Source organism: Bactrocera latifrons, unplaced genomic scaffold (assembly GCF_001853355.1).
Source record: "Bactrocera latifrons isolate USDA-ARS-PBARC rearing strain unplaced genomic scaffold, ASM185335v1 scaffold_191, whole genome shotgun sequence".
Taxonomy (NCBI): domain Eukaryota; kingdom Metazoa; phylum Arthropoda; class Insecta; order Diptera; family Tephritidae; genus Bactrocera; species Bactrocera latifrons.
The window spans coordinates 54,803-66,551 of NW_017535419.1; the positions used below are offsets into that span (position 1 = coordinate 54,803).

An 11,749-nucleotide genomic window follows, 5' to 3' on the forward strand; every position below is an offset into this window, starting at 1 on the left:
TGATCGTTTTACTAAACACTTGTACTTTATTGTTACTTACATAAATATACATAAACCAATACAAATTGTATACATACAAACATAAAATATAAAATAAAAATTGAAATGTGACTGATCGCTTTTTTTTATTCATTTTACATAAAATCAAAAAACCACACCCAACTAACTCTTTTGGGCCCTTGACTTCTTTGGTATAACCATATGCACCTTAATCAATGACTATAACTTTTTTTAATCAACCGTCAGTTGCAAGAAAAATTATACATACATTGAAATATACAATGATAAAGATGAGTAAAAATTTAACTCGCGTATTATATACATACACCCTTTAATTAACTGTGAAGAATTTCACATCAAAATTCATTTAGAAGTACAAGCCAGTCTTCATAAATTCGAGCACACTTTTATGTGTTTTATAGTATAGTATATATGTATAATGTAAAATATTTAAATGGCTTGCGTGACTAATGCTTTTACTTTAATTTTTAAAGTACCACAATAACAAAACTGATTACCATAAATAAAAATATTTCATGAGAAATTTTTCCGATACGTAAATTCACAGTATAATTACTATTTATCTCGAAAAGCGGTGTATGGCATTTGTGTCCACATACTGATTCAGGTTATGCAAATTATCCCACCACTCTTTGAGTTTACTCCTTAAAATGAGTCTAAACCAAGGTGTGAGGGGAGCGTTGAATTTTGACACAGTTTCATCAATTTCATTTCGTTTAATAAAACGCACTTCACTGACTTCATTTTCATTTGGATTTAGGTCAACGTCTTTTTGCAAAAATAATATATAATCGATTTCGTGTTCACCCCACACGCCGTCTCCACAATCCTTGTAATGTATTCTCGTTAAGTAATGAAAATATTCTGGTTGTATTTGTTCGTGTGGTATACCTAGTTCATAACTGAGGCGTCGTTGGGCAGCTCTTCGTATGCCTATAGCATTCGATTCCTCTCGTTCTAAATCAATGTCATGCAGTGGATGACTACAGCAAGCGTTTGTATATGTATCGGGAAATGTGATCTAAAAAATATTATGGTTTGATAGAGAATTCCTAGCCCACATCAAATGTATACAAATAAATTGTAAACGCGAACTTTACCTTATGCGTCGAACGCCGCTGAACCAACATCTCTCCCTTTGAATTAAATAAGAATACACTAAATGCACGATGCAATTTTATATCGCCAGTTTGCTTATTCACGCGGTGGCAGTCTTCTTTGCTACTGTAACCAATTGCTTTATCCTTATCGTCCACTAGTATACAATTTTCCTTTAATGCTAATTCCTGTTGTGCGTCCACTGCTGCTGTATAACTTCTGGCCCACAACTTTTTACTCTGACCACGAAATATACACCGATTTAACATTAATAACATCTTTGCTGTATTTTAAAATTAATCGACTGTTTCCGTGAGCGTATCAATGTTCTCTAAAATAAATAGTTGTATAAATACTTAAAAAAGACCAAATGTTTTATTTTTCATTTGTTAAGTATCAGTCAATTGTGCAGGCTGTAACCAATCATATGTTATTTGAGATGCTAAATTATCGATAGAACTTTCGATAAAAATACAATATTGAGTTGTCACTCCTGTTTATATAATCAGATCAGTTTTATCACTAGTTATCAAATGTAACTACGTTATCCTCTAAAAGTTTAAAAAGTTGTAAACAAAACTATGTACCTTTGAATATTTAGAATTATTTATAAATAAAAACTACAAACATTAATACCATCAGCGGCAGACAAACTTCTTGACGAAGTAATCGTTGATACTTTTTAGTAAATTAAATGAAGTAAATTTAAGAATTAGAAGAAAATAATTTTATTATTCTATATTATTTATGGTTAAAACTATGTATTAAGTAATTAAGAAAATTAATTTATTATATCACTGCAATCGATTTTACATATAATATACCTTTTCGGATTGTAAGAAATTTCATATAAATAATACAAATAAAAGCTTCACTGAAAAATTACTCAGTTAGCAACCCTGAATTAGCGTAATGATACAAAAAGTCAGTGAAACTCATTATCACAATTTTGTCCAATTTACTGAGTTGGTGGAATAATAGATCAGAAAGCTAGAATCTTAAAAAAGATGGTGAGCAAATAGGGGCGTTGCACCAACTTCGTTGTTTTATTATTAAATATATATTTATTTCACAGATTCGATTTATTCTGATACAAAACCGTGCTGGCAAGACGCGTTTAGCTAAGTGGTATATGAATTTTGATGATGACGAAAAGCAAAAACTGATTGAAGAGGTTCATGCAGTGGTGACTGTAAGAGATGCAAAGCATACCAATTTTGTGGAGGTGTGTATTAATATTTATATATTTTTGTTGCCACGAAAGGCAGAATTACTTCTTTGTGGTAGTTAGAATGCCCTCATATCAAATAGCGTAAATAAATATTTATTTTTCTACAATTGCAGTTTCGGAACTTTAAAATTGTATACCGTCGCTACGCCGGTCTTTATTTCTGCATATGCGTTGATGTCAACGACAATAATTTGTGCTATCTTGAAGCGATACACAATTTCGTAGAAGTTCTTAATGAATATTTCCATAACGTATGTGAATTGGACCTAGTCTTCAACTTCTATAAAGTGTACACGGTAGTAGACGAAATGTTTTTGGCTGGAGAGATACGTGAAACATCCCAAACAAAGGTGCTCAAACAGTTATTAACGCTCAATTCGTTGGAATAAAAATTTGCTAATATCAATGCATTCCATTTATGTGTGTATGTGTATTTCAAAACATTAATATGTTGCAAGAGCCATACCAATCCCATGGATGGTCTGGTAATGGATTTTGCGATGGTCGATCCATCAGTTTACGAATCTTTCATTTTAATCCAATCCATTGCGTTAATATATTTCTCAGCTTATAAGAAAAGTAATTAGTATTTGTTATAGTGCTTGTAAAGTTATTGTAGAAATAAGTGAATGTGTATTACCTATATAATTACACTCAAAATCACACTGATATTCAAATAAAAAATTATGTATATTTGCGCGAAAAGGCGTATATTTCAAACTTCAAAAAACTGCTACAATTATTAAGATTATGTAGGCACATACGACAGTCATAAGTATATAATCGGAATGGACTTGTATTTATGGCTCATCGGAGGCTGCTAATTCAGCAGAAATCTCCCGAACTTTATGACAACGCTTTAAATTCCGATGATAACCGATATTCGAACAAAGATACGTGCTATGCAACAAGGATATGAAAATATTCAATAATGGTAAATCAGTTCATTGATTAATGCCAGAGAACGTATATGCAGATCAGAGAACGTTTATCGTGTATAATGTACGTTCTATATAATTAGTGTAAAACTATTTTTTCTAAAAATATTATTATTTTATTTGAATTAAATGCATTAATTATATGTATATACTTGTTGCGTCGCATTTTTAGCGATTTTATTCCTTTCGGAAAATTCAGAATTAATTTTTAAAATTGAATTTCAATAACATTGGCAATCATCTATTAATCGTTTATCGATATGTAACCGATGTGTCAGAAAATTGCACTACTTTTTATGTGTGAGAAAGACAAGATTATACAATTGATTGCGTGGAAGTGAGATATACAAGTGAATTTTCATCATCGTCATTTGTTCGTCGCCATTGTTCTTTCGTCGTCGTTACCGTCGTTGAAAATTGTCGAGCGAAAAATAAAAGTTGTAGCATTCATTTGCAATATATCTCATAGAAAACAAGTTGTTTTTAAAGTAAATACAAAAGTCTAAATATCAAGATTTTAGGTTAAATATTTGCTGGAGTGTAAATCTTTGAAAAAGTATATATAACACCGTCCACTGAAGTAAAAAACAGCAGTGGAAAGTGTGGCTCAGCTGAAGAAAGGAAAATCATTTGATTAGCAATAGAAGACAAAAAAAATAGTTCAAATTCGTGTACGGAGCAGAAAATTTGAAAACGTTTTAAGTTTTCCGAAAGCGAAGTCTTAATACAAAAATGTCAGCAATGAATCCAGAATAGTAAGTGCAAAATCTATATGAATTTGTCTAATATTTCTATATTATTCCACGAAGGTTACAAATTGGCGACGTCATTTTTATTACAATTAAAATAATAATGTATCCACGCCGTCATATTCACCGTCAACGTCGCAGTTATGCATAGGAGTACTCTTCGTGGCAAACAGTGCTCATACATATGTAGGGAGTGTTTACACTCGTAGAAAAAGTTACATTGGATGTTGTGTCCATGTTATCATTTTTTTATATTCAGTTTATTAAAAATATAAATAATTAATTGTTATTAAAAATACGAAATGGGAGTTATGTAGTGTGGAAATATGGGGCGGATGAGTCACTTGTAAAGAGAGATACGCTGCCGCTCTCACGCTCATTGTGAGCCATTCCCTCAGTCATAGACTCTACCCCAGCAACATTGCGTGTATTACCTTATTACTGACTGCCACCTTGCTTAATTTTCTCTGTTTTGTGTATTGCATTTTTCGTTTTGATCTCCACAACTTCATACCCTGATGTTTTGTTTTGTGTATATAATAGGTAGAAATGTTACAGGCAAAATTTAATATATGTATGTACGGCTGCATGCATTTAGGTAGGCACATGATATGATTAGCAGTAAATTTCATTTGGGTAAAACAATATCCTCAACCAAGCATTCTATAAGTGGTATATGGCAGGTACACAATGGTGTCCTTGTGAATTAAGATAATTTTTCGCTTTTGTTATTTACTTTAGCTCAGTTTGGTATTTGATTTAAAAGTGCATTTAAAAAAATGTTTTTTTTTTTTTAAGTATTTTAGTATGCATTTTCTTATATAGTTTTTTAGGTTTTTACTTCTAAATTTTGCAGTTATCGTAAACAAAGTATTTGTACACATTTATGTATGTAGCAATTTGCTGGGCATATCTACCCTGGTAAACAGTGTCCTTTAACAGATAGAAAACTGGTAGAATTTTTCCAAACATTACAAATGTCAAATAGTATGTCATGACAAATACATTATGAAAGATAATAAAAAGAACAAGTAAGGAAAAGTTGAGTCCGGGTTTAACCAGACATTTCATACCCGTGCAACTTCCTGGGATGAAAGCCAGGAAAGTACCCTCAGGGATAAGGCTTGCTAGTTAGGTGTATAGGAGTTTTCACACAAATTTATTCATTCTAAGCACAAGTGTGCAGAGTTATAATAAAAATACTCTTTCTCAATTTTATTAACTCACACATCGGCTGATATGTGGGTTATAAAGTCAACCGAGGCAAACGGAAAATCTTTACATTTGATATATGGAACTAAAAGAATTAGTGATCCCATTCAACACATTTGAAGCAAAAAACAAACTACTATCAGGAAACGTTTCTCTATGAATTTCAATTATAATGCGACACCTTGTCATGTCGATCCCCTGTGACAAATAGTACGGACAGACAGACGGCATCGGGGAATATATATATATACATATATATGTTTCATATGTTTCATATTTATTATATTTATTGATTTATTAAATATTTATATTTTTTATTTATAGTGATTACTTGTTCAAATTACTCCTTATCGGTGACTCGGGCGTAGGTAAATCGTGTCTTTTATTGCGATTCGCTGATGATACATACACAGAAAGCTATATTAGCACAATTGGTGTAGATTTCGTAAGTACATAATGAATTCAATTAATACTCCATAAGCAAAAACATTCATAATTTTTCCAAAAATTGTTTTACAGAAAATTAGAACCATTGAGTTGGACGGCAAGACCATAAAGTTGCAAATTGTAAGTTTGAGATTATATTTGTTCAATAAAATCAAAATTATATGTAGGAATATTTTTTGTCGTCATAACAGTGGGATACCGCTGGACAAGAGCGCTTCCGTACAATTACATCTTCTTATTATCGTGGCGCACACGGTATTATTGTTGTTTATGATTGCACAGACCAGGAGTCGTTTAACAATGTAAAGCAATGGTTAGAGGAAATCGAGCGATATGCTTGCGAAAGTGTAAACAAGTTGCTCGTGGGCAACAAATGTGATTTGACTACCAAGAAAGTTGTTGACACAAATACAGCAGCGGTGAGTATCATCTTTCATTTACTTACATATATTTCAAGTGCATAAATAAAACTGTTTGCTTTTCTTTGAATGAATCAGGAATACGCAAGTCAGTTGGGTATTCCATTTCTGGAGACTTCAGCTAAAAACGCAACGAATGTTGAACAGGCTTTCCTGACGATGGCTGCCGAGATAAAGAATCGTGTTGGGCCGCCTTCAAGTGCCACTGAGAACGCCAGTAAAGTTAAAATTGATCAGGGACGTCCGGTGGAGAATACCAAATCAGGTTGCTGCTGAATAACTCCGATTGTGAACTCATATACACACTTTATTTTATTATACTAAAAAAACAATTAAAATAAAAAAGAAATCACAACAAAGATGGTGATCATAAAGAAACAAATGATTATGCTGCTTAAGCTATAATACATTTGCAATGAAATGGAAGATAATGATAAACGATGGTAACGAAATGGATCGGATGATAGTGGGGACACAACTTAAAATGTTTACAACAACAAAGAAACGTAAGAAATAAACAAAACACGTTTTTTAAGTACATAGCAACAAAAATTAATGTTATGACAGCGAACATATAAAATTAAAACCACAAAAAAATGCGCGAAAAAAAACTTTAAGTAAGATACTTATAACTAATGTTTAAATAAAACCTAAATGTAAACAAATGCGTAAATAACGATGGTATGAGAAGTAATGTGGGGAATTAGCTAAAGTGTGAGCGTATCGTAGTAATGGAGGATGATGTAGTGTCTTTTCGGGCGTCTGAAAATTCCCCTATCATTTTATAATTATTAAAAATCCATAGTATATAAAATTTTGTGTTTATTTGGTAATTTAGATGTCCAGTCAACCTCTATTGGTTCACTGGCTAACTAAATTGCTGCAAATATTAGTTTATTACCTTAATAAATAAAAAATACATACGACATACGCAATTTAAATGAAATTAGTAAAAAAAAAATCGTGTTTTCATATATTATATATCTTGTAGGGACAGCTATTCCAACTACACAAGCAAATAGTTGTTTACCAGTTATTTAAGTTATAACTTGTGATCTTCAACTGCATTCAACTATTGAAATGTGGATCAACCATTTAAATAACACATTATACAATGTGCTGCAWATCGTTTTCGCATGAAAGTGTCACACAAACACGTATTTGTCGTATTGTTTCGGTGGCAGTTTCATGCGAAAACGATTTGCAGCACATGCCCGTATATTTTATTATTTACATTTACTTTGAAGTTATTATACTTTTATTATATACTTAAGTACATATGTATGTACGTTATTCCTAAATATAACTTGCAATCATATCTTTAAGAAAGAATGAAAAAAATCAATATTGGATGTGCTTAGGTACTTAATTGGACCACAGATAACTCCCTTATAACCAAAAGCATTTTAATTGAAAGCATTAATTATTGACTTCGAGGTTTATCAGTCTTACTTATAGAGTAACTTTTGCAATGGGCATATAGGAAATACAGTCAGGTGCAATTTTTCCACACTCAAGTGATAGGATCTCCCACTTTGTCGTTTTCATCACTTTCCAAAGGGCATGCACTTGATACAGTACTTTTGGTTATATCTATTATTGCCGCACCCACTCCTGATCGTGGAGCCATAACTGGTCGACTTGCTACTATAGTAACGCTAGTACTTCGCTCCGTGCCTGAAGATGTGGAAATGGACGAGCTCACTGCAAATGTTGATTCGCGTTTGAATCTTAAACGACGTTGTTCGTAAGTTCTTGGTGGCTTTAGCTCAGTTTGCTGTCGGCTGGTTGTTGTTGTCGTTGCAATCGTGCGCCTATTGCCACGTCCGATCGGGTGTTTTCTATGTTTGTTGCAACAGGAAATAATCAAACGCCAAAATCCAGTGCGGAATTTCGATGACATAAGATTATAGAGTATCGGATTCAGAGCCGAATTCAAATAGAGCATTATGCGACAAACGTATAAAACACCATAATAACCGTCAATACCAAGTGCGGCGATATCCTCTGGCGATGCAGCGATAACCCACAATGTGAAAGCACGGAATGGTAAAAGACAAAGAAAGAAACTGGCGACAACCGCAACTAACATGAAAATCACCTGCTTGCGATGTTTCCGCATACCTGTACGTAACTGTTGAGCGCTTGCGCCAATATTTAATGTGCCGCCACGGTTATTATCAGTGTCACTGCGTGTCATCTGTAGTGGTAGTTTGTTTAATGATTGCTGGCGCAAGATAACCGAGCTCAGGCTAGTGGTGGATCGTACATGCGCAGCGGCCGTGGTAGGTCGATGAAAGTCAATGTTGCGACGTAAAAGCTTGTAAGCAATGGCTACATAGAGCAACACCAACACTATGAAGGGCAACAAAAAGAATATGGCAATGCAAGCGATGAAAAAGAGTGCCGACCAGAATGTTTCCGCTGACGTGAAGCACACAGCCACCACTGTGTTGTCGTAGTAACGTTCCATGCCGAAGGTTGCAATTAGTATGATGGGACTAACGAAAAGTAAGAAAATTATGATCAAAGTTAACAGTTGATGTGTGACACCACAGTGTACATATATATATACATATGTACATATGTATGTACAGGGAAATAAATACTTTGTATTGAGGGTCTGTTGAGTTCAAAACCTATCAGCTTATGCATGCAAACGCATACAACTTACACCGATTACACTAGAATGCAAAGCTATTTTTTAAAGCAGGATGAAGAAACAACGAGATTGTTTGAAGTTATAACAAATAGTATAAGTATTGTGTTTCTAATTAGATATCAAATAAACACGTATAAGAACATCTTAAGAATTTTATATTTAATTCTACAGAAATTACATACACTACATATACATCAAGAGCTCCACTTACCTGTCTATGTGTTTCCTATCAAAACTTGTTTTAAATATAAATTCTGCTCGTTTAATGCTTCTTATGTAAATTTATTTGTTTCACTTTTTTTAAGCACAATCACTTTCACACATAACAAGATACATAAAATACATAATCACGCTTTCATTAGCGTTGTTTTATTAACACAACTGCCACGTACAAAATTATTTAACTTTATTTGCAATGATTATTTCACTTTAGCACTGCTTTGCGCCATCAAAGGTATTGAAGAATTTAAATTAGAACTTCTTCACTCAAATTAACACAATTTTTTTATTTTATATAACTCGATTTTTCTTAAGACATTTATAAATGAACACGTACATAAACTAAATCCAAATATTTTTATTTAAAATCTTGAATTCATTACATGCTATAAATTTTAATATTCGCGCTAAAAGGATACTGACGCATAACGGTAGTTGTGTCTGCAGAGGTGCTAAACGTCAATTATAAATATGTAGGGTTGCAAAAGCTATTAATAAAAAGCTTACATTCTTTTTAGAAAAAACTACTAGGTATATAATATAATTATATTATATGTACGTATGATATTTAACAAATTCGGTATACAAAAACAAAGTTCTATACGCGAAATAATATATTTTAAACGCTCCATATTATATTATATATATATATAATTGCATTGACGTAGAAAATGATTACATTAAATAACACTGTTTTTGCAACCCTATATGTAATTGAAGTTTTCACTTTAAAGAGCTTGGTATCGGATTTCCGCTTGATTTTGTGCCAAGTTATTAAAAATTTCTCGAGAAACGAGTAATTAAACCAAATTTTCGTGATTCTGTTGAAATTGTGTAAGTGTGTAATTTATTACAAGTAATGAATATTACTGGCGATAATTTCTAAGTATTAAAATGTTGATTGATGGATTCGGCGAAATGTTGTCCAGTAGTTGCTGCTGTTATTTGCTTGTAAAGAAATTTATTCACACTTCTAATGAATATGCTGAAATAGGATAAAGGTAAGCTCTTTTTCAAAAACTGTGATTATGATATGGCGATCTGGAGCGATTCCTTAAATACCCATCCAGTCTGAATTTTATACAAAATGAGGATATGATTTTGAGATTATGATTTACAAATAGGAGGGCGTTATACACGCTTGCAAAACAAAAATTTTTTGTGATGACAGAAAATTTACAGAATTTAATACACTTTAATAATTGGCGACTCATTTTAAAAATGTTTGGAATTGCCGTGATCCCGTAACTAATCTTCAAGAGGATCTCCTTTAACATGCGTCTGGCGATGAAGAAGATTTCTCTGCTTAAACAATTGTCTCAAGTTAAAAACCACTCATTTATTACTTTAGGTAAATACAGATATCGTGTTTTGTGAAAGAACTTACACTTCAGAGTGGTTTCAAAAAGTGAAACCACTTCAAGGACATTTTCATCACCGATACCGAAAAAAGCGTTTCGAGACAAACCAGCTTAAAGTTTTGAGAGCCAATTAGCTTGAAATAACATAATTAACAATCACGCGTTATCGACGAAACTACGAAACTAGTTGCCCTTTAAATAAAAAATGAGAGAGAATATCTTCAAATAACTGTATGAGCAAATGCAAAAGAATCGATTTTTTTGAAATTCACAAGTGGATGTTACCTCTTAAAGATCATATAGTAATTCTTTATTTAAAATTGTTTCTTGCGAAAGTCTTTAAAATCGCTGCATTACAACTAATATAAGTTTTCAACTTCAGTTATAATATGCTATGTATGTCTATATAACTTTTTCGGTTCAATCAACTCCCTTGTCTTTTCGCCACTAACTTTACTTGAAGTGTTACAAGTAGTGAACATACTCACTACTCATTATTGAATTTTTTTTTCGCGTTTTGTGCCCTGTAAAAATTCTTCGCATATGTACATAAGCATATGTGTGTTGCTTTAGTAGAAGTATGGGTTACTATGTCGGTATGCTATTGACGTCACATGACCGAAAGTAAACGGCGATTATAGCTACGCTAGAGTATGAGAAAACTAATCAAATTCAAGTCATCCATATTATGTGGATTTCGACAAAATTCCCAACAATAAGAATAAAGCTGTGGTTATCTGGATTTCACGTTAGATTTTGAGCGGTGCTAGGCTAGTTGTAAGTGGTGGCATAATAACAAACAAACTATATGTATAATACATATACTTGTATACGGATGTGCTCACATAATCTATATAAGAATGTAAATGTGTATGTAAGCATGTAAACTGTGAACGGAAGTCCTGCGGTAAAAATTGATTGACACATTTAGAAATTAGTTGCCAGCAATCAATAAGAACATGTCTATGTACATAGTACATATTTATATAMGTATTTTAACGAGCAAAATAAAAAATACAATAAAATTTGTGAAATTCTGAATTCTATCACTTGCTGGCTATCCAATAAACAGTCGTTTACATTAATCAATTATTAAGGCTTTCAATCACTGTAACGGAAATTACGTCAATATTCTAGAACTGTTAGACGAAGTAATAGGTGTTCTAAACGACGAGGTGGCACTTTTAAATACTTACTGCCCAAATAAAAATACATGCGTTTGTATGTAAGTATGGTATGTTTGTATATTTGTTTGTGCGCATGTATATTTGTATATGTATTTACATATGTATATATATATATGTATATATATGTATATGTATGTATGTCGCAAATAAAACCCCATACAACCGCAAGCTTACGATGCGGTTTCTATGGTATATAAGCTGTCTG

At 32.5% G+C, this 11,749-nt stretch overlaps 4 protein-coding genes across 6 annotated transcripts in view; 2 read left to right on the forward strand and 2 right to left on the reverse strand.

The window, feature by feature from the left end:
• Positions 1-9,292, reverse strand: LOC108967594 (isopentenyl-diphosphate Delta-isomerase 1). 3 transcript variants are annotated; one of them, XM_018931117.1, is made up of 3 exons: positions 8,989-9,292; positions 1,122-1,450; positions 1-1,042 (listed from the first exon to the last, which is right to left on the reverse strand). In XM_018931117.1, exons 2-3 carry the CDS (start codon positions 1,395-1,397, stop codon positions 581-583), a joined length of 738 nt encoding a protein of 245 aa, XP_018786662.1. In that variant the 5' UTR covers positions 1,398-1,450; positions 8,989-9,292; the 3' UTR covers positions 1-580. The 3 variants fall into 3 exon arrangements, with proteins under 3 accessions (XP_018786662.1, XP_018786660.1, XP_018786661.1); XM_018931115.1 differs by lacking the exon at positions 8,989-9,292 and adding an exon at positions 8,240-8,313; XM_018931116.1 differs by lacking the exon at positions 8,989-9,292 and adding an exon at positions 6,142-6,210.
• Positions 2,019-3,080, forward strand: LOC108967596 (AP-2 complex subunit sigma). The gene is made up of 3 exons (XM_018931120.1): positions 2,019-2,129; positions 2,195-2,344; positions 2,464-3,080. The coding sequence occupies exons 1-3, from the start codon at positions 2,127-2,129 to the stop codon at positions 2,737-2,739; spliced, it is 429 nt and encodes a 142-aa protein (XP_018786665.1). The 5' UTR covers positions 2,019-2,126; the 3' UTR covers positions 2,740-3,080.
• LOC108967595 (ras-related protein Rab-1A) lies at positions 3,649-6,650 on the forward strand. The gene is made up of 5 exons (XM_018931118.1): positions 3,649-4,043; positions 5,574-5,694; positions 5,769-5,816; positions 5,888-6,115; positions 6,194-6,650. Exons 1-5 carry the CDS (start codon positions 4,021-4,023, stop codon positions 6,389-6,391), a joined length of 618 nt encoding a protein of 205 aa, XP_018786663.1. The 5' UTR covers positions 3,649-4,020; the 3' UTR covers positions 6,392-6,650.
• The window catches only part of LOC108967580, a 24,113-nt gene continuing 19,671 nt past the window's right edge, over positions 7,308-11,749 (reverse strand). Inside the window, exon 6 of the mRNA XM_018931101.1 lies at positions 7,308-8,616. Within this exon, the coding sequence (XP_018786646.1) occupies positions 7,629-8,616 (988 nt within the window). The 3' untranslated portion in view covers positions 7,308-7,628. The remainder of the gene's footprint in view (positions 8,617-11,749) is intronic.